The 18,095-nt window shown below is 59.5% G+C and overlaps 2 protein-coding genes, 1 long non-coding RNA gene and 1 other non-coding gene across 6 annotated transcripts in view; 1 reads left to right on the top strand and 3 right to left on the bottom strand.

Annotated features, from left to right (window-relative positions):
- Positions 1–2,371: 2,371 nt before the first annotated feature.
- LOC139828958 (uncharacterized) lies at positions 2,372–3,970 on the bottom strand. The gene is made up of 2 exons (XR_011741108.1): positions 3,308–3,970; positions 2,372–2,520 (listed from the first exon to the last, which is right to left on the bottom strand). It is a non-coding gene; the product is annotated as an uncharacterized lncRNA (long non-coding RNA).
- Positions 3,971–6,472: 2,502 nt separating this feature from the next.
- TRNAR-UCG (transfer RNA arginine (anticodon UCG)) lies at positions 6,473–6,545 on the bottom strand. Its single transcript has one exon. It is a non-coding gene; the product is annotated as a tRNA-Arg (tRNA).
- Positions 6,546–6,587: 42 nt separating this feature from the next.
- On the top strand, positions 6,588–17,676 carry POLG (DNA polymerase gamma, catalytic subunit). 2 transcript variants are annotated; one of them, XM_065847168.2, is made up of 23 exons: positions 6,588–6,721; positions 7,434–8,084; positions 8,382–8,577; positions 8,987–9,154; positions 9,424–9,570; positions 9,773–9,852; positions 10,339–10,521; positions 10,625–10,782; positions 10,998–11,121; positions 11,192–11,416; positions 11,557–11,677; positions 11,868–11,939; positions 12,049–12,171; positions 12,375–12,535; positions 12,654–12,707; positions 12,805–12,922; positions 13,354–13,489; positions 13,564–13,810; positions 13,887–14,009; positions 14,296–14,467; positions 14,952–15,160; positions 16,179–16,339; positions 16,867–17,676. In XM_065847168.2, exons 1-23 carry the CDS (start codon positions 6,603–6,605, stop codon positions 16,926–16,928), a joined length of 3,810 nt encoding a protein of 1,269 aa, XP_065703240.2. In that variant the 5' UTR covers positions 6,588–6,602; the 3' UTR covers positions 16,929–17,676. The 2 variants fall into 2 exon arrangements, with proteins under 2 accessions (XP_065703240.2, XP_065703241.1); XM_065847169.2 differs by having other exon boundaries at positions 6,668–6,725.
- The window catches only part of FANCI (FA complementation group I), a 24,006-nt gene continuing 23,087 nt past the window's right edge, over positions 17,177–18,095 (bottom strand). For both annotated transcript variants that reach the window (XM_065847165.2, XM_065847166.2), the window contains exon 37: positions 17,177–17,351. In XM_065847165.2, coding sequence (XP_065703237.1) covers positions 17,286–17,351 — 66 coding nt within the window. In that variant the 3' untranslated portion in view covers positions 17,177–17,285. The remainder of the gene's footprint in view (positions 17,352–18,095) is intronic.

Here is an 18,095-nt window from a genome sequence, read left to right as displayed (position 1 = left end):
AAAAAAAAGGAGGGGAAAAACAAAAATAAAAAAAGGGGGGAGGTCAAAGGAAAAATATACAGCAAATGAAAAATAAAATAAATCCTCCAGCACCAGAAGCCGGTGGAGGATCAGGGCAGGGGCAGCAGTGGCTCCGCTGATGCTCCTAGGCGGTAAATCCGAGCAGTGGAGCTGGGCACCCTGGTGCCCCCATCCCTGCGAAACGAGGCCCCGCAGCATCCCCCGCTACACCGGGAGGAAGAACTTCCCCGGTAGCACATGATTTCTCCCGCGGCCTAAAGCCTGGGTACCATGGGATGCTCGGCCTTATCTAGGCGTTTTGTCCGGTGCGCCTCTCCGTCCGGCGATCGGGGAGGTTTGGGGGCAACTCTTCAACCCCCGGCAGCGCTCGGCCCCGGCTCTCCCCCGTCCCGTCGGGCCTCAGCCCGCCCCACGTCCTGCTGCCGAGCTGTTGCGTTCCGGGCAGCCGGGAGAGGCTGCCGGAGCAAACGCGTCCCCGGCAGGAAAAGGTCCCTCGTGTCTCCCGCTCGTCCCCCGCGATGGATGGACTGGGACCGGGGAGAGGCGCGGGGCGGTCCCGGTCCCTGTTCCGTGTGGTGCCGGCACCTGGAGGTGCCCAACTTCCCCCCGGGGACCGACCCAACTTCGTCTCCCCCCTCCCTGCCTCCGCCCTCCGCCTCTGGCAGCGGGCCTGTCCGCCCCCAGGGGAAAAGTACCCCCGCGCCCTCCCGCCTCCCGGGGCCGCCCCGCCGAGGCGGCGGTGCCCGGCCGCGACACTCACTCTTGCTGCCGTGCCGAGGGCAAGACGTTGGTCCCCGGGAGAAGCAGACGGTGGGGGCCACCAAAGCCGGGCGGGCAGCGGGGCGGGCAGAGCTGTCCCCGGCCGAACAGCGGCCTCCGCGGGCCCCAGCCCCGGGCGCGGGCCGGCGGGGGCGGCTCTGCCCGGGTTCCTTGCGTCTTCCCGGCTGCTGCCGGTGCCGGCTCTGCTTGCTGGCCAGGAGCTGCCGCCGCCGGCAGGCTCTGCCCGCACTGACGTCAGCCCGGCAGCCTCCTATTCACTCCAACCATGGCGGAGAGGAGGAGGAGGAGGGAGAGGGGGAGGGGAGGAGGCGGGGGAAAGGAGGGGGAGAGGAGGAGGACGGGAGGAAGGCGGCGGTGGCGGCGGGGGTTGGTGGCTGCCAGGCTCCGCCGAGCAGAAAGCGCAGCCCCTCTGCCTCATCCCTTAATTACCCCCCGAGGATGGGGCTGCGCGTGGGAGAGGAGCCAGGTCCCCCCAACCTCCTCCCCCCGCAGTGAGACCCTCTGCCACCCGCTCCCGCGGGGCTGTCGCCGCTCAGCTGGGTGCTTCGCCACAGCGCCGGGCACCCCGCTCTCTCTCCCAGCCCCGGGAGCAGCTCTCCAAGGGAAGTGCCGGGGCCAACCCCCTCACTGCAGTGTGGGAACCCCCTCGGCAGTGTCCCCTTTCCCCCGAGGAAGACCCCCCCACGGGGAGCAGGGAAAGGGCTGGAGCCGTCGCCAGCCCTCCGCTGTCCCGGGCAGCTCCCCGCAGCCCCCCGGCCGCCTCCCTCAGCTCCCCCGCCCCGGCACGGCCCGGCACCGCCCGGCACGGCCCCGCACCGCTGTCCAAATGCTGAACGTCCCCGCAGCTCCCGGCACGACCCGGCCCGGCCCGGCTCGCCTGCAGCCGTCGGGCAGAGCGGAGCACCGGCTGCCCCCGGGCTGCGGCCCCGGCCCTGGAGGTGGGGGTCCTTCCTGGAGCCGGGCTGGGCCGGGCCATCCCCGCCCCGACGTCCAGGCCAAGCCCCGGAGCACCCTGCGCCCCGACAGCCGCAGCGCAGCTCCCGGCGACCGCAGCGAGCTGAAAAGCGGGGCGCGGGCACGGCAGGTACCGCCTGCGCTTCCCTCCTCCGTTCCCTCTCCATTTCCGTCTGCCTTATCTTCTTTACAGAATTACACACATATTGCTTCGCCTGCAGCCTTTGCGGTAAGGCAAAAAAGCCACCCCAGCCCCCCTCTTCGGCCACCCCCAATCCCCTCTTGGCACACCTTTACTTCGCTTCCGACCTCTCCTCCTCTTCCCTCCTGCGTGTAACCTGGCTCCTATTTTTTATCTCCGATTCACTCCACCGATGCCCCGGAGCGGCTCTGGGGAGTCTCTCGCCGCCCCGATGAATACACAGGGATCTCCAGACAGGTTTTCTATGTAGGAAAAAATAAACCGATCGAGCCCGAGAAATCTGCAACAGCCGAATACGCCGCCTCGCCTTTACATTCATGTTTTTGAATTCCCCCGTTATTTTCCTTTTTGCATTTGCGAGTTGACACGAAAGGAAATATAACCCCAAGTGCCACCACCAGCAGAAACCGGAGCTCGTTGCCAAATTCCGTAGTATTTTATTTTAAAAGCAATTAAGTAACATCATTAAAAAAAAAAAAAAAAGAAAAAAAAAAGAAAAGGCGTGTCTTCTCCTCTTCTCCAGGAGTGTAAGAAATCCTTTTTGCTCACCCAGAGTCGAAAACCTAATGGCATTGTCGTTAAACACGAAAAGGAGAATATTAAGAAATTACAACACTCCCTCCCAAGCGCTTCTCCCCCCCAGTTTATTTGCCCTAATAATTAATTCACAAGAGCTTAACTTCGGTGTAACCCTGGCGGTCTTTTCATTAAAAAATCCCCGCGTTTCCTATTGAATTAGCTCTGCTCCATTGTCGCTGAAATGAAGACGCCAAACCAACTTTTACCCTGAGCATTTTCTCACCAGCGCAAAGAAAAGTCTCTCTCCTTTTTTCTTTTCTCCGATTTTTTTTTCTTTTTTTTTTTTTTATTCAAGCACCCAGGCGATGGACGTGTCCTGCAATTTAACCACTTTCAAATTCTTTGTTCGGGTCCCACCGGGGCTCTATTGTCACCCTATTGAGAGAGCTTATTGCCAAGTCAAGCCTGAGCGAATTGAGACACACACGGGAGGAGTCCCGGGGGCTGGGAGCGGGCTCCGTGTGCTGCTCCACCCGGGGGGACCCCGGCCCAGCCCCGAGGGAGCGGGCAGGGCGCGGGGCAGGGGCTTCTCGCAGCCTCCGGGCCGGGATAACCGACACCGATTTCTCCGGGAGCCGCAGCCGCTAAAGCAGCCCCGGCCCCGCAGGAGCCCGGCCCGGGAGTGGCGATGGGGCAGCCCCGGGCCTGGGTATCCCCCAGATTAGGGCCTCTTTGCACCCTCAAAGCATTCCACTCCCCCCAGCGCCGCCACCGCCCGTGCCAGCAGCGCCCCGGCTCCGGTACCACCGCTGCGGGCAGGAGAGGACTCACCTGGGGTGCCCGCGCTGCCGTCAGCCTCCCTCCCTCGTCGGTTCTCCTTTAATCCCGAAAATGAGACTCTTCCCTCCAACCTTCATCCCACCCTCGACCCCTCCACCTCGGAGCCGTCTCCCGCCTGCCTCCCCTCGCCTTCTCCATCTCTCACTTTCGGAGCTTCGGGGTTCGTCTCCCGAGCAGGAAAAGAGAGGGGTGTGGGGGGCTGCTTTTATTTTCCCTTTTTATTCCCCCCTCCCGGCTCCCGCCCCCTCAGTCTGGAAAAGAGGGTGCAAGCTGGAAAAGGGGTGTACCACCTGCAGGGAAATGTTATTTCAGGATAAAAAAGATGAAAGAGAGGTGCTGGGCACGAATTTCCACGTAAGCCCGCACGTCACCTATAAAAATTGCCCGTTTTTCCCGTTTCTTGGCTCCCGGGGGGGTGGCTGAGATACCTCTGCCTGCAGCGGGGGGTTAAAACCCCGTTAAGAGCGGCACCTCGTTAAAACAGACTTCTTCCAGCTGGGAGGGGAGGGCAGAGTCAGAGGATTGTGGAAAGCAGGGTCCGCTGCTTTGCATCCTCACCCTTTGGCCTGAAGTAAATATTTGGCCGCCCCTTGATCCTCCAAAACACACACCCGGAGCCTTCCTCAGCCTCTTGATACTGGGGGGGAGATAAGGGTTTGCGGAGTCCTACGCTGGTCGCACCGGGAGGGCCGGGGCAGGGAGGGGGGACGTGGCGGCCGCCGTCCTCCCCGCCTCGGCCCTCCCGGTGTGACCGGCAGCCTCTCCGCCGTGCCCCGGGGGAAGAGGAAGCCCTTGACCCCTGGCCCCGGGGGCAACGGGGTTAAACAAAGTCCCACGGCCCCATTATCCGACTGACAGTATGGAGACCCCGGAGCGAGCGGGGTCTCCAAGCGGGGGAAAGTCGCATCTTCCACCATACCCTACCCCGACGGGGCGCACGGGGATGGGGATGCTAACCCGACAGACAGACAGACAGACAAAGAGCCTAGGGGGAAAAAAAAAAAAAAAACAAAACGAAACCAAACAAAAGCCTACACACTCCATCCAGAGTAATGCATTGCAACCAGCCCTCCTGAAACAGCGGATTTTGGGGTTTATTTCGTTTTGGGTTTTTTATGGCGTCGATTTTTCTCCTAGCCATGCCGCGCCCTGCCGACCCTCCCTGCCCGCACTCGGGTGAGGTGCAGGCAGCCCCGGTGATGTCCTCCCTGCGGACAAGACACCGGTGCTCGTCATCGACCCTCCCCATAGCACTGCTGCCCGAGAGGGCTTCAGAAATAGGCAGGGAGGATAATTTGGGGGAGAATTGTTTGGATTTTTTTTTTTTTCCGCTTGAGGCGGGAGGGATTTGTTTTGGTGGGGGAGGTTTGGATGTTTTTTTCATTTACGTTTTCGAGAGCACGATAAAAATAAGAAGATCGAGGACCTCAAATAAGAGGAGATCGGTGCTAATGTAATGCATCGAACAGGAGAACAAGTCCCCCGCTACCGGCTCCTTCCCCAGAGCCAACCCGTAGCAGGGAGTCCCCAAACCCTTTCCTGCTTCGCCCCAGCGTAGCTCACGGCTCTCCCCTCTCACCCAGAGCATCACAGCCCCGGAGAATCCCTCCTTGCCGGCTCCGCACCCTGCGCACCCCCAACTCCCCGCTGTGCCCGCGGAAGGACCGGGAAACCTCCACGGCTGAGCACGGGCATCTCCCCTGCCAGGAGAAGGCACGGAGTGTCCTCCACTGCTGGGCGAAACAGGGTGAAGGTCTCCGCCCCGCATCGATTCCTAGGCTGGCGCGGGGGCAGCAGGTATTCTTTGGGGCACCGGGAGGGCTGTGAAATGCATTCGAAGACGCAGAAAACAGCATCGGGGAGGGGGGAGGGATGGCGCTTTCGTCCCCCATGCTGGTGCAGTCTTTTTGAACAGGAGGGGGCACAACTGACTCCAAAGCCCCCAATCGTGCACTCGCAATCCTGCGGCCTTCAGCCGCGCATCTCCCTCTCCTCGGGTGTGCAGGGCTGGGCGAGGGGGGCGCACTCCAGGTTTGGAGCTCTACAGAGTCCGGGAGCGACGAGACGAGGGGATCACAGTGCCCGACGCCCCCCGCCTGGTGTCCCCGGAGCGGGATGGGCTCGGAGCGGTACCCGCACCCCGACGGCCCCGGTCCCGGTGGAACCGGCCCGGTACGGCCGGTAGCTGTGGGGCCGCAGCGCCACCTGGCGTCTCGGTACGGCACGGTACGGCTCGGCTTGGCACGGCACGGCACCCTACAACGTCAAGATCAGGTTGGCCTCTGTCAGGAGCCACTTTCCCGGCCAGCAGAGCCCCTGAGGGGGCCAGGGAGCCTGCACCCACCTGCCCTGACCCTGGCATCTCTTGATTCCCTTCCCCAGCACCTTACGGCCCCTTCTCTGTACCCTATGGCTTCTTCCCTGTACCCTACGGCTTCTTCCCTGCACCCTACAACCACCCTGGGCTCTCCAGCCTACCCATCCTTGTCACACACCCCAGCAGTGGGGGCTGCTGGTGTCCCCACGCACACCCCATGCCCAACTTTCACCTCTGCGCCCACACACCACCCACCCTGACTCAGGATCCCACTGCTCTTTCCAAACAACCCTTGAGGACCTGAGCTTTAAGGCGCGAGGTTTTGGGGTGTGGGTGGGTGCCCCGGCTCTTGTTGAACTCTGCTGATGGGCTATAAGAAACCACATCAACACCTGACACGAAGAAGAAATGGCTGCGGGTCTGAAGGGTGACGAGGATGGGGAGCAGGGCGGTGGCTGCTGGACCTGCCCGCCCGGGGCCTGACCTCCCCTGGGAGCCAGGAGGGGAGCTGGGGGAAGGGATGGAGCCTGAGCACCCGCAGGACCGGGGCGACACCGTGCCGGATCCCGCCATGCTGCGGGGCTCATTCCCACGCGCCGTGCTCCAGGACCGCCCTACCCCACTCGCGTCACACAAACACGGGCGGTCTCAGGCTCCGCGCGCCCAGCCGGTCTCTCTCTCCTTCCTTCTCTCCGGTTAAACAGACGAGCAAAAAGTGACCCACGAATTGGGTGAACCCGGCGACAGCAGCCCCGGTAGTTCGGTACTCGCCGCCCGGAAGCCACCGCAGGAATGAAGCTAGCGAATTAAAACATTGAGCGATACCCGGCACTCGTGGTCGACCGCGGCAGGACTCGAACCTGCAATCTTCTGATCCGAAGTCAGACGCCTTATCCATTAGGCCACGCGGCCACCTCCATTGCTACGTTCCAGCGCCCTGTACTGAGTTCCCTGCCGGTGGACTGTACCATGTTGGGGGGGGGCTGTGGAGGAGGACGACACGGGACGGGACGTCAGCACGGCCGGAAGCTCCTCCGGGCGCCTCGGTTTGGATCCGCCCTCCGGCCTGGGCCCGGCGGCGCGGGCTGGTGGGTGAGCGGGGCTCTGCGGTGCGGGGTGTATAGGGGGGTGCACGACTGCGGGAGGTGTGCACGACTGCGGGAGGTGTGCACGACTGCGGGAGGTGTGCACGACTGCGGGAGGCGTGCACGACTGCGGGAGGTGTGCACGACTGCGGGAGGCGTGCACGACTGCGGGAGGTGTGCACGGCCGCGGGGTGCGCACTTATGGAGGCTGTGCGCGCCTGCGAGGGAGCTTGCACGGCTCCGGAGAGGGTGTGCATGGGTATGGCGGGGTGTGTGCCGCCGCGCGGGGCTCTGCACGGCTACGGAGGAGTGTGCACGGCGGGAGGGGTTGTTCGCGTATGTGGAGGGGTGCGTGCACGGCTGCGGGGGAGTGCGCTCCCTGGGAGGGCTGCGTTCCTGCAAGGGGAGTCCGCACGGCTGCGGGAGGGTCTGCCCGGCCGCAGGGGGTTGCATGCATGAGGAGGGAAGAGGTGTGCGTGTGCACGGCTGCAGGGGAATGCGCTCCTTGCGGGGGTGCATTCCCGCAGGGAGGGGGTGCAGAGGTGCGGGGAAGGGGGTTGCACGGCTCCGGGGGGGTTGCAACACAGCCGGGTAGCCTTCCCGGCCGTGAGGTTCCTCGGGCAGCTCCGGCCGTACGCGGCGGTCGGGGCTGTCCCGGGACGGGGCTGAGCGGGCGGTACCGAGCCCACCTCTTGCTGTTGCTCTTTCCCTACAGCTCCGGCCGCCCGGAGGAAGCCGCGAGTGCTGCAGGTGCGTCCGCAGAGTGGGGGGAGATGAGGCGCTTGCTCTGGAGGCGACCAGTGAGGAGCTGCACTGCAGCCCGCGGTGCTGAGCCCCAGCGATGCACCTCCAGCTCCTCCGCCAGCTTCCCTCTGCCAGAGAACCTGAGCCAGGAGCCTGCCCAGGGCCAGCGGCGCATGAACCCCCTCAACATCCAGATGCTGTCCAGGACCCTCCACGAACAGATCTTCCGGGGGGCCCAAGTGCACTACTCAGCAGCCGATATCCAGAGGAGCGTGGAGCACCTGCAGCGCCATGACCTGTGGGGCAAGGAGACCTCCACGCTGCCAGACGTGGACCTGCAGCTGCCCCGCATGTACGGGGACAACATCGACGAGCATTTTCGCATCCTGGCGCAGAAGCAGAGCTTGCCCTACTTGGAGGCGGCCAACGAGCTGCTGCAGTGCGAGCTGCCCCCCATGCCCGCGCAGTGGGCATGGCAGCTGGGCTGGACCCGCTACGGCCCTGACGGGCGAGCAGAAGCTGTCGACTTCCCCGAGGAGCGGGCGGTGGTGTTGGACGTGGAGGTGTGCGTGGCTGACGGCCACTGCCCGACGCTGGCTGTGGCGGTGTCACCGCACGCCTGGTGAGACGCGGTGTCGGCTGCGATTCTGGGGTCACGCCTGTTGTGGCAGGGGGGCACACGTGGCTTTGGGAAGAATGGGGATGCTCCTAAGTGGAGCCTCTTCCAGCAAACCAACACCAGCTTGGAGGGAAAATGCAACAAACCCCCAAATCATGGCTTTGGGATATGTGTCCTGGTTAGTGAGTGCAGTACTCTCTGGGGTCAGCCACCTCCCTCCTGCTCAGCACCCCACATCACAGAGGGTGCTTTTGGTCCTGGGAGCCCCTACTGCATTTTCTAGCCGCCTGTCCTCCGCAGGTACTCCTGGTGCAGCAAGCGGCTGCTGGAGCAGCGCTACTCCTGGTCCAGCCACCTCACCCTGGCCGACCTCATTCCCCTGGAGAGCCCAGCGGGCGCCAGCTGTGCCGGCAAGCAGGACTGGCCAGAGAGAGTGGTGGTAGGACACAATGTGGCTTTTGACCGGGCGTTCATCAAGGAGCAGTACCTCATCCAGGTAACTGCGGTGCTGCTGCTGCTTCACGTTGGCAGCTGTGGTTTGTTACTCTGATATTTGTTTGCCCTGGCTTTTCTGGGTTAGTTTGGCAGGTGCTGTTTTGCACGGATTCCCCAGGGCTGTGCTTGCCTCATTCTTGCACCCTGTGAAGTGGTTGAAGGGTGCAGGGCTGCATCTGGGGATGTGGCAGGAGCCTTTGAGCACCCTACAGCCTGCGCTGGGGATGTTCTCAGCTCTCACGAGAGGGGTGCTGCAAGGCAGAACTTTGCCTTGAGAAAAGTAACCTGAGCAGAGGACTTGCAGCTCCATAATCAGGATGCACTTGCTGGTAGCTGCAGGACGTTTGGCAGCACGTTTCTCCTCCAGCGTGTCCCACACCATTTATTTTCTCCCTCTCGGTGCATCCCAGGGCTCCCAGGTGCGTTTCCTGGACACCATGAGCATGCACATGGCCATCTCAGGGCTGACGGGCTTCCAGCGCAGCCTTTGGATGGCAGCCAGGCACGGCAAGAGGAAGGGACTGCAGCAGGTCAAGGAGCACATGAAGAAAACGCGGAGCAAAGCGGAGGGACCAGCTGTGAGTAAAGGAGCTGAACCGCTGGCGGTAGCATGGGTGACAGGGAACAGTTTACTTCTGTAATAGGACTGTTTGCGTCTGTACTGGGACCGTCTGCTCCTGTACAGGCAGAGTAGGAGCTGTAGGAGCAGCTCTGCTGAATGAAGCTCTCCCTGCGCCTTCCGGATGAATTTGCCTTGGTTGCAAACGGATCAGCAGCATCCTTTACCTCTCCTGATCTTGGCTGTGGCCTTGTCCTGCACCGTGTGACACCTCTGTTTTGTTCACAGATCACGTCGTGGGACTGGGTGCATGTCAGCAGCATCAACAACCTGGCAGACGTGCACGCTCTGTATGTTGGGGGGGAGCCGCTGCAGAAGGAGGCGCGGGAGCTCTTTGTGAAGGGGACGATGGCCGACATCAGGAGTCACTTCCAGGTGCGGGCGCCATCCCAGCATCCTGACAGGCGTCAGGAGCTGGAGATCACAAGGGGGTGGCAGCAGCTGCTGGAGTAGTTTCCATTTTGCTGCCCTTTCTTGCAAGGGCTTTGGGTGCACGTGGGGCTGTGACATCCTCCCACAGCCCCGTGCCAGCAGAGGGGTTGCTGCTTTGCCTGCTCTCACCTGTCGTTGTCCCCAGGACCTGATGTCGTACTGTGCCCGTGATGTCCAGGCCACCCACGAGGTGTTTCAGGAGCAGCTGCCGCTCTTCATGGAGAGGTGGGAGCCACTGAGCTCTGGTTGGTGTTGGCTGAGGGGCTGTGGTTTTGGCTGGCAGTGGTTTGTGGAATTTCCCTGGGTTGCAGTCACTCCAGGGATGGGATGCAGCTCCTCTTTTCCTTGGGGTTGCGGTGTGAGGTTGGAGGGCCCTGACCCCTTTTAAGGAGGGACTTCAGACCCCCACTGTGTAGCTGAGAAAGAATAAGCAGCAGCACAGTGTGGCTGGAGGAGGCGAGCAGACTTAGTGAGGCAGATCAGAATGATATAGCTTTGGGGTTTTTGCACAGTGTTGGCTTTTGAGCAGCAGTTTATGTGCAGGGCAGGCAGAAGAGACAAGGATTGTTACGGGTTTAGGGGAAGAGCATCAAGGGCTGGATGGGGCTGGGGAGCTCTAGGTGAAGACACATTCATGTCAATTGTAGTCTGGTGCTTCCAGGGCAAATCCCCTCCAGCAAGCATCTAATTGCTTCTTGCTTTGGGCTCTAGGTGCCCCCACCCTGTGACATTTGCAGGTATGCTGGAGATGGGGGTGTCCTACCTGCCGGTCAATGGGAACTGGAAAAGGTACCTGGATGATGCTCAGAGCATCTATGAGGAGCTGCAGAAGGAGATGAAGAAGTCCCTGATGAACCTGGCCAACGATGCCTGCCAGCTGCTGCACGAGGACAGGTACCCGCGGGCTGGGGGTGCAGCTCTGGTGGTGCCTGGCAGGCTGCAGGTGGGTGCTGGGGACAGGAGCAAAGCTGTGATGTGACAGCGGTCTGTTGGGCAGGTACAAGGATGACCCCTGGCTCTGGGATCTCGAGTGGGACACGCAGGAGTTTAAGCAGAAGAAGAATCCAGGGAAAAAGAAGAAGGATCAGAACGGGAACAGCAAAGCCCCCGTGGCAGCAGCGGGTGCAGATGGGACCACGCAAGAGTGGCAAGAGGGTGAGCATGGATGGTCTCCAGGGACAAGGGATGCTTGAGGGATGCCTTCCCATGAGCACCCAGACGACGGGACACAGTTTGACAGCAGCAGGGTGAAGCATTGCTGGCCTGTGTCCCTATTCTGGGGTGTGTGGTGGGTGTCTGGCTCGAGGTCCCTGTCCCTGGCATGGTGGCACGGAGGGCTCTTTTCCAACTAGTCCTCCTTGCCCTATCAGACCCTGGTCCCCCTGGTGAAGATGAGGAGCTGGAAGCCCCCGCAAGCCGGGTCCACCTGGAGCGTCTCAAGGAGACGGTTGTGCTGCAACCCAAGAGACTCCAGCACCTTCCAGGCCACCCGGGGTGAGTTGGGGACCCTGGGTGTCCCGAGGGGTTGCCCTGCGTGCTCTGACTCATCTCTGCTGCTCCCCAGCTGGTACCGCAAGCTGTGCCCGCGCCTGGAGGATGCCGGGTGGGTGCCGGGACCCAGCCTCATCAGCCTGCAGATGCGGGTGACCCCCAAGCTGATGCGCCTGGCTTGGGACGGCTTTCCCCTCCATTATTCGGAGAAGCACGGCTGGGGCTACCTAGTGCCAGGGCGGCAGGACAATTTGCCAGCAGCCCCCTTGGAGGAGAAGGGCCCTGTCTGCCCACACAGGTGAGGGGATATAGTGGGGAGCTGAGCTGGGGGCTGCCTGTTTTTGGGGGTTCGGGAGCTCTCTGGGACCCTGCTCAGGAACTGCCCTGGAGCCTCGGTCCCTGTTGTGGGTGCATGAGCCCTGTCCTGTGCCCTGCCAGGGTGATCGAGTACCTGTACAGGCAGCACTGCCTGGAGAAAGGCAAGGAGCAGCTCCCGGGGCCAGAGGCTGCTGTGGAGGATGAGATGCTGGTGATGGACGGCAGCACCATGTGGCAGAAGGTGAAGGAAGGGGTGGAGGGTCCCTTGGTGAGAGGGAGGTGTGGGGCTGGGCTGCTTTCCATGCACATGCAAAAAACAGTCCCATGTATGTCTCTAGAATGTGGAAGTAAGAAATTTCCTTTAGTAAGCGTTAAATCACTGGAGAGTTGGTGTTTGACCTGGCTCCCCCTATGGTCCATCTGTGCTGCAGGTGGAGGAGCTGAGCCGGCTGGAGGTGGATGTGGAGGAGAAAATGGGCAGAGCAAACCAAAGCCTGGTGCAGGTGAAACGGGTTTACTGTGGGATGGGATATTGGTTCAGTCTTTCCTCGATTTCCCCCTCCCGCCGTGCCTGGGGGGGTTCCCAGCATCACCTCGTATCACTGGTCGCAGGAGGACGCGGATGAGCTGTGCGAGCTGGCGGAGGTGAGCAGCCGGCCATCCCACCACCACGGCAACGGGCCCTACAACGATGTCAACATCCCTGGGTGCTGGTTCTTCAAGCTGCCTCACAAGGCAAGTTAGTGATGGACAGCATCATCTGGGTGCTTCTGGGGCTCTGCAGTGGTTCTGTGTCCCCTTTGCCTGTCACCCCCATGCTCCTGGGACCCCCATGATCTTGCCCCATGGGACAGGGTGGTGGGAATGCATCTCTCTAGCTGGGGTAGAAGGGTGGGCAGAGCTTTGCTGATACGCTGACATCTGTTTTGCTCCTAAAGGATGGGAACGATAACAACGTGGGAAGCCCTTTTGCCAAGGATTTTCTGCCCCAGATGGAGGACGGCACCCTGCGAGCTGCCGTGGGCCGTACCCACGGGACCAGAGCCCTTGAGATTAACAAAATGATCTCGTTTTGGAGGAATGCTCACAAGCGGATCAGGTGAGCGGCTGCCTTCAGCTGAATCGTGACATCCCTGTGGGCAGAGGCTGCTTCGCACCTACAGCAGGTTGTGTGGATGTGGGGGGCTCCGCATCTCACCTGCTGTGTGTCCCCCCAGTTCGCAGATGGTGGTGTGGCTGAAGAAGGGGGAGCTGCCTCGCGCGGTGACCAGGTATGGCGAGGAACAGCCCCAGCTGGGGCCACGGTCCCCTCTGTGTTGCTCTGGGAGGGTTCTCGCAGGATGCTGCTCAGCCTCTCCTCCGTCCCAGGCACCCCGACTATAACGAGGAGGATGATTACGGAGCCATCCTGCCACAGGTGGTGACCGCAGGCACCATCACCCGCCGGGCAGTGGAGCCCACCTGGCTGACGGCCAGCAACGCCCGGGTACGCCTGTGTTTGAGTCCTTGTGGGGATGTCTTGGGGCACCCTCTGCGTCCTTTGGACTGGTGGGAGCAGCCTGGGTTGGAAGTAGGAGTTGGGCCTGGGTGCTGGGGTATGAATCACGGAATCACAGGCAGGTGCTGAAGCCCTTTTGATGATGTGTTTTGACTTTGGGAGAGAGGTCAGCAGAGGCTCCTGAGATTCGAAATTTGGTGAAAGAAGAAAACACTGAAGTGCTTGTTTCTTTCATTCCCCAAGCTCCCCTTCTTCCATGCTGGAAGAATGTGGAGAGAGTATCCAAATGAGCGATGCCCCATGTGTGTGTTAAACCTAGCTCTGACTTTCAGGACGGAATTTAGGGGATGGGGAGCGATTGCTTCTGTGCCGCTGGGGAGGTGCAGGGCTGGTGTTGAGCTGAGCATTGTGTTCCACAGGCTGACCGGGTGGGCAGCGAGCTGAAAGCCATGGTCCAGGTGCCACCTGGCTACTCCCTGGTGGGAGCAGACGTGGATTCCCAGGAGCTCTGGATCGCCGCTGTCCTCGGCGAGGCACACTTTGCCGGCATGCATGGTGAGCGGGGTAGTGGGGTGACCCCCTCAAACCCGTTCCCGTTTGAAGTCGAACTCCTGTTCCCCTCCCCACAGGCTGCACGGCTTTTGGCTGGATGACTCTGCAGGGGAAGAAGAGCAACGCCACAGACCTGCACAGCAAGACGGCCGCCACGGTCGGCATCAGCCGGGAACACGCCAAAATCTTCAACTACGGGCGCATCTACGGGGCCGGGCAGCCCTTTGCCGAGCGGCTGCTGATGCAGTTCAACCATCGGCTGACCCAGCAGCAGGCGCGCGAGAAGGCTCAGCAGATGTACGCGGTCACCAAGGGTGTGCGGAGGTGGGTGCTGCTGAGTGGGGACAGGGAGAGCGGTGGTGTCCCATGGGACCTGGGCGCAGGTCACTCTCCTCTCCAGGTTTCTTCTCTCTGAGGAAGGGGAGTGGCTGGTGAGGGAGCTGGACCTGGCTGTGGACAGAGCAGAGGATGGATCCGTGTCGCTCCAGGATGTCCAGCGGCTCCAGAGAGAAGCCACGAAAAGGTGAGATGCTCTGACCCCACGTGGCTCTGGTGGCATCGAGGTGCGAGATGGGGGAGCTGCAGCCCAGTGCTGTCAGGCAGAGACAGGAGATGGGGCTGGATAGTCCCGATGCTCCCTCCCTGCTCCACCAGGGCTGAGGAGGTTTAATCTAGAGACTCCCAGTCCCTCCCAGTGAGCAATTAGCAGCAGGAGACTGTCACAAACTGGGAGGGGACATTTGAGGCTCTCAAATGGGACCTGGAGCCTCCTCCCACACTTCCAGCAAACCTTCCTTCTGCCTCACCAGGTCCCGGACGAAGAAGAAGTGGGATGTGGTGGAGCACCGAGTGTGGGCTGGAGGCACTGAGTCCGAGATGTTCAACAAGCTGGAGAGCATCGCCTTATCCCCATCCCCACAGACCCCGGTGCTGGGCTGTCACATCAGCAGGGCCCTGGAGCCCGCTGTGGCCAAGGGTGAGGTAAGGTGCAGCTCTGTGCTGCTGAGCTCTTGGCTTTGCTTGTCTTCTCTGAAACAACAGCCCCAAGTTCAGCCCTCCTCAGTTGTTGGAGACCCAGTAGGTTGTTGGAGCTTATTAATTAATTAATTAATTAATTTATTTAGATGTGAGGAAGAAATTTTTTACGCTGAGGGTGGTGAGACCCTGGCCCAGGTTGGCCAGAGAGGTGGTGGATGCTCCATCCCTGGAGACATCCCAGGCCAGGCTGGATGGGGCTCTGAACAACCTGAGCTGGTGAAGATGTCCCTGCTCATGGCAGTGGGTTGGACTGGATGAGCTTTGAAGGTCCCTTCCAACCCAAACTATTCTCTGATTTATCTGCATGCCATCATGAAAACCCAACAACACTGGATTTAACAGGCTTCTCTTAGGACCTGTCCTGTATCGGGACCAGACCCTGGAACCTGATACTCCCAGAGCATCTATCTGTGTTTTCCTCCACCAGTTTCTGACCAGCAGAGTGAACTGGGTGGTACAGAGCTCAGCCGTCGACTACCTGCACCTCATGCTGGTGGCCATGAAGTGGCTTTTCGAGGAGTTTGACATCAATGGACGCTTCTGCATCAGCATCCACGATGAGGTGCGCTACCTGGTCCAGCACCAGGATCGCTACCGGGCAGCCCTGGCCTTGCAGATCACCAACCTCCTCACACGGTGAGATGTGACAGATGTGTCTCCTGGGGACAAGCCCCAGCACCTCTGGGTGGGACAGGGCCAGCCCAAGGGACCGGGGGTGACAGTGAAGGGGTTGGATTTGCCTGCAGCAAGCTGGTGCAGAGCAGTTTTCTTCTGCTCAGGGGAAGTTGTCAGCACTGGAGGTTGTGTGAGTCAGGTGGCTATAAATGGAGCTCAGCTTTGATTTCCAGGGATAATCTGCTGACAAGGGGGGGATAGTGTCAGCTTTTGGCTCTTGCAGAGATGAGGCCAATTGTTCCACCCTACTGGGATGCGAGCACATTGTGTGGCAGCAACTCTTGGGCTTGATGGAGCAGCCAGGAGCCTGAAACTGTCCCCATCCCTTGCCACCCCACTGTCGTCAGGGGACAGCAAGGGGCACAGCTGCTTGTCTCTGTTGCAAACTGCCATTTGTACAGCATGGGGTGTTCCTGCTGCCTCCTTGCCCTGTGTGAGGTTAAGCTCAGCCTAGAAAGCTCTGGAGCTCAAAAAGGTGTCCTTTGCTCCAGCTTTGGCACCGCCAGCTTTGTCAAATCTCCTTCCCGGCACTGTGAGGTGTTCGGTGACATAGGAGCCGGCTGAAGCTGAGCTGTTTTTTGGGATACCGCAAATGGCCTCTCTGTGCTGGTGTGGCAGGTGCAGGAGCCCTGACATTTGTGCCTTTGTACCAGCTCCTGGGAGCACAGGAGCTTCCTGCTGGGAAAATACAGCATCTGCTGCAGGGGAGGATTAGCCAGCAGCGATGGGCCAGGTCCTTTCTTTCTTCTGAGGAGGCTCCACATATGGTTGCTCTGTTCCTCCCACACCCATTTCAGCAATATGTGACCCTCCTGCTACCCCGCACCTTGTGTTCAGCTGCTGCGTGACATGGGTGCAAAGTGACCTGTTATAGCGATGGCTGCCCAGTGGTTTGTGACCCTGTGGCTGATGGAAGCCAGGTGTGACAAGGCTGCAGGTGATGTTTAGCACTGCCTGACCTAGTCTCTTCTACTCCCAGGTGCATGTTTGCCTATAAACTGGGCCTGCAGGATCTGCCCCAGTCAGTGGCTTTCTTCAGCGCAGTGGATGTTGATCAGTGCTTAAGGAAAGAGGTGACCATGAACTGCACAACGCCCTCCAATCCAACCGGGATGGAGAAGAAGTATGGCATCCCTCAAGGTGAGCTGTGGCTGCGTGAGCCAAACCCATCTGCCAAACCGCCCCAGCTTAGGTGGAGCACTTGGTCTAAGCAGCTGTTCCCCAGTCCCTTGTTTCCTGACCTATCAGCCACCCTGCAGGGCAACCATCACCCTAGTGCCAGCCCCTCTTTCCTTTCTCAGTCCCTGAGTAGTTTGTGCTGCTGCTTCCAAACATTTCTGACAGTCTGGGCTTGGCTCCGTTATCCCCTGCACACGTTTGCTTTGTGCCCCTCAAAATAAGAGGAGCCCTCCTGTGCACTTATAACACAGCTGAAGATTGATGTTTTCCTTTGCTGAAAGGAAAAGGAACCTTATATATTTTGCCCTCAAGCCCCACATTTTTCCAGCCTTTGGAGCATTCTCTCCTTCCCCGCTCCCTTTTAGCCTGGTACATTTCTGTTCATGGAACTGCCCAGGACTTCTTGTGCTACGTACTCTGAATTAAAGCAAATCATGACTGTCACTGTGAGTGTACTGCAGGGAACTGATTGTCCTGTTGTCTTCCAGGAGAAGCACTGGATATCTATCAGCTAATTGAAATAACCAAAGGTTCACTGGAGAAGAAATGATGACGCTAGAGTGTCAGAATGACAACTGTCCAGACTGCGTGCCAGAGCCTGGCTGTCCTTTCAGGAGATCTTTTGGCAGGGACTGATCCTGATCCTCTTTCCTTTCTGCTGTAAGAAAGGGTGTTTCTGGGGAAGATCATCTTAACAGTAGTGTGTTTGAATAGCAGAGACAGCTCTGAGGGCAGCAGCTAGCTGTAAAACCCGATACAAGGGCCAGAATCACTGCTTGCACACCCATGGGCACGAAGGAAGAAGTCGTAAGTGTTTATTTGGCAAGAGAAACAACAAACCATCTCCAAAGCCAAGGTGAGGCCACCACAGAACAGGCACGGGGAGGAGGGAGCAGCAGCAGCAGCTTTATTTTTTTCGCCGTTTCTTCTTCTTGGGTTCCTGGTTCTCATCTGTCTGCTCTGCTGTGCAGCTCTGGAGAGGGGATGGAGAGAGTAGCAGTACAGAGTGTGATTGCTTTTGTGTGGCTAATTTAAGGAATGTTTATCTAAAGAAAGAAACCAGATGAGCAGAACAGGATTTAGCTCTTTTTCCCTAACAAAATGATGTGACTATGGGCCTTCTCTCACCCACTGAGACTTTCCCTGTGGGCCCCTCCCCAATTCATGCTGTAACCTAGCCTACAGATTAGCGGTGGCATAGAGGAGGGGCTGTTTGTACTGGGTTTTGGTTTGTTGAAACGCTCAGGAAAATATGGACAGAAGCACCAATAAAAAACCTGGACAATCAGCAAAGTAAATTGTTGCTGTGTAGGTTTTTTTGTTTTGTCTGTTTGTTTGAATCCAGCACAGGTTGTGCTACATTCACCAGTGCTGTCTAGTAGAGGAGATGGGTTCAGAGAGAATGATTCCTTGGAGAGTTTGTCCTGCCAGCTGTTTATCTACAAAAGTTAACCAGGATGCCAAATCACATTGCATGATCTGATCCTGGGAAGCCAGTAGGTCCTCAGAGGTAACGTAGATAGCCCTCTCTACTTGCTAAGGCCAACAACCTGGCCTTAAGAGCAGTCTCACTTCCTGAAACCAGAGATACAGATGGAAATAAAGGTCACTTAAGGCAGGGGAGTGGAGTGTAGGGGACGTTAGCCTAAATAACTGTTCACTCCTTCGTATCAGCTTAAAGTGAGAGCTAACCTGAGGAAGACAAACTGTCCTAATT

Source organism: Patagioenas fasciata, chromosome 12 (assembly GCF_037038585.1).
Source record: "Patagioenas fasciata isolate bPatFas1 chromosome 12, bPatFas1.hap1, whole genome shotgun sequence".
NCBI classification, from domain to species: domain Eukaryota; kingdom Metazoa; phylum Chordata; class Aves; order Columbiformes; family Columbidae; genus Patagioenas; species Patagioenas fasciata.
The sequence above is the reverse complement of the archived record's forward strand: the minus strand, read 5'-3'. Positions and strand labels throughout refer to the sequence as shown.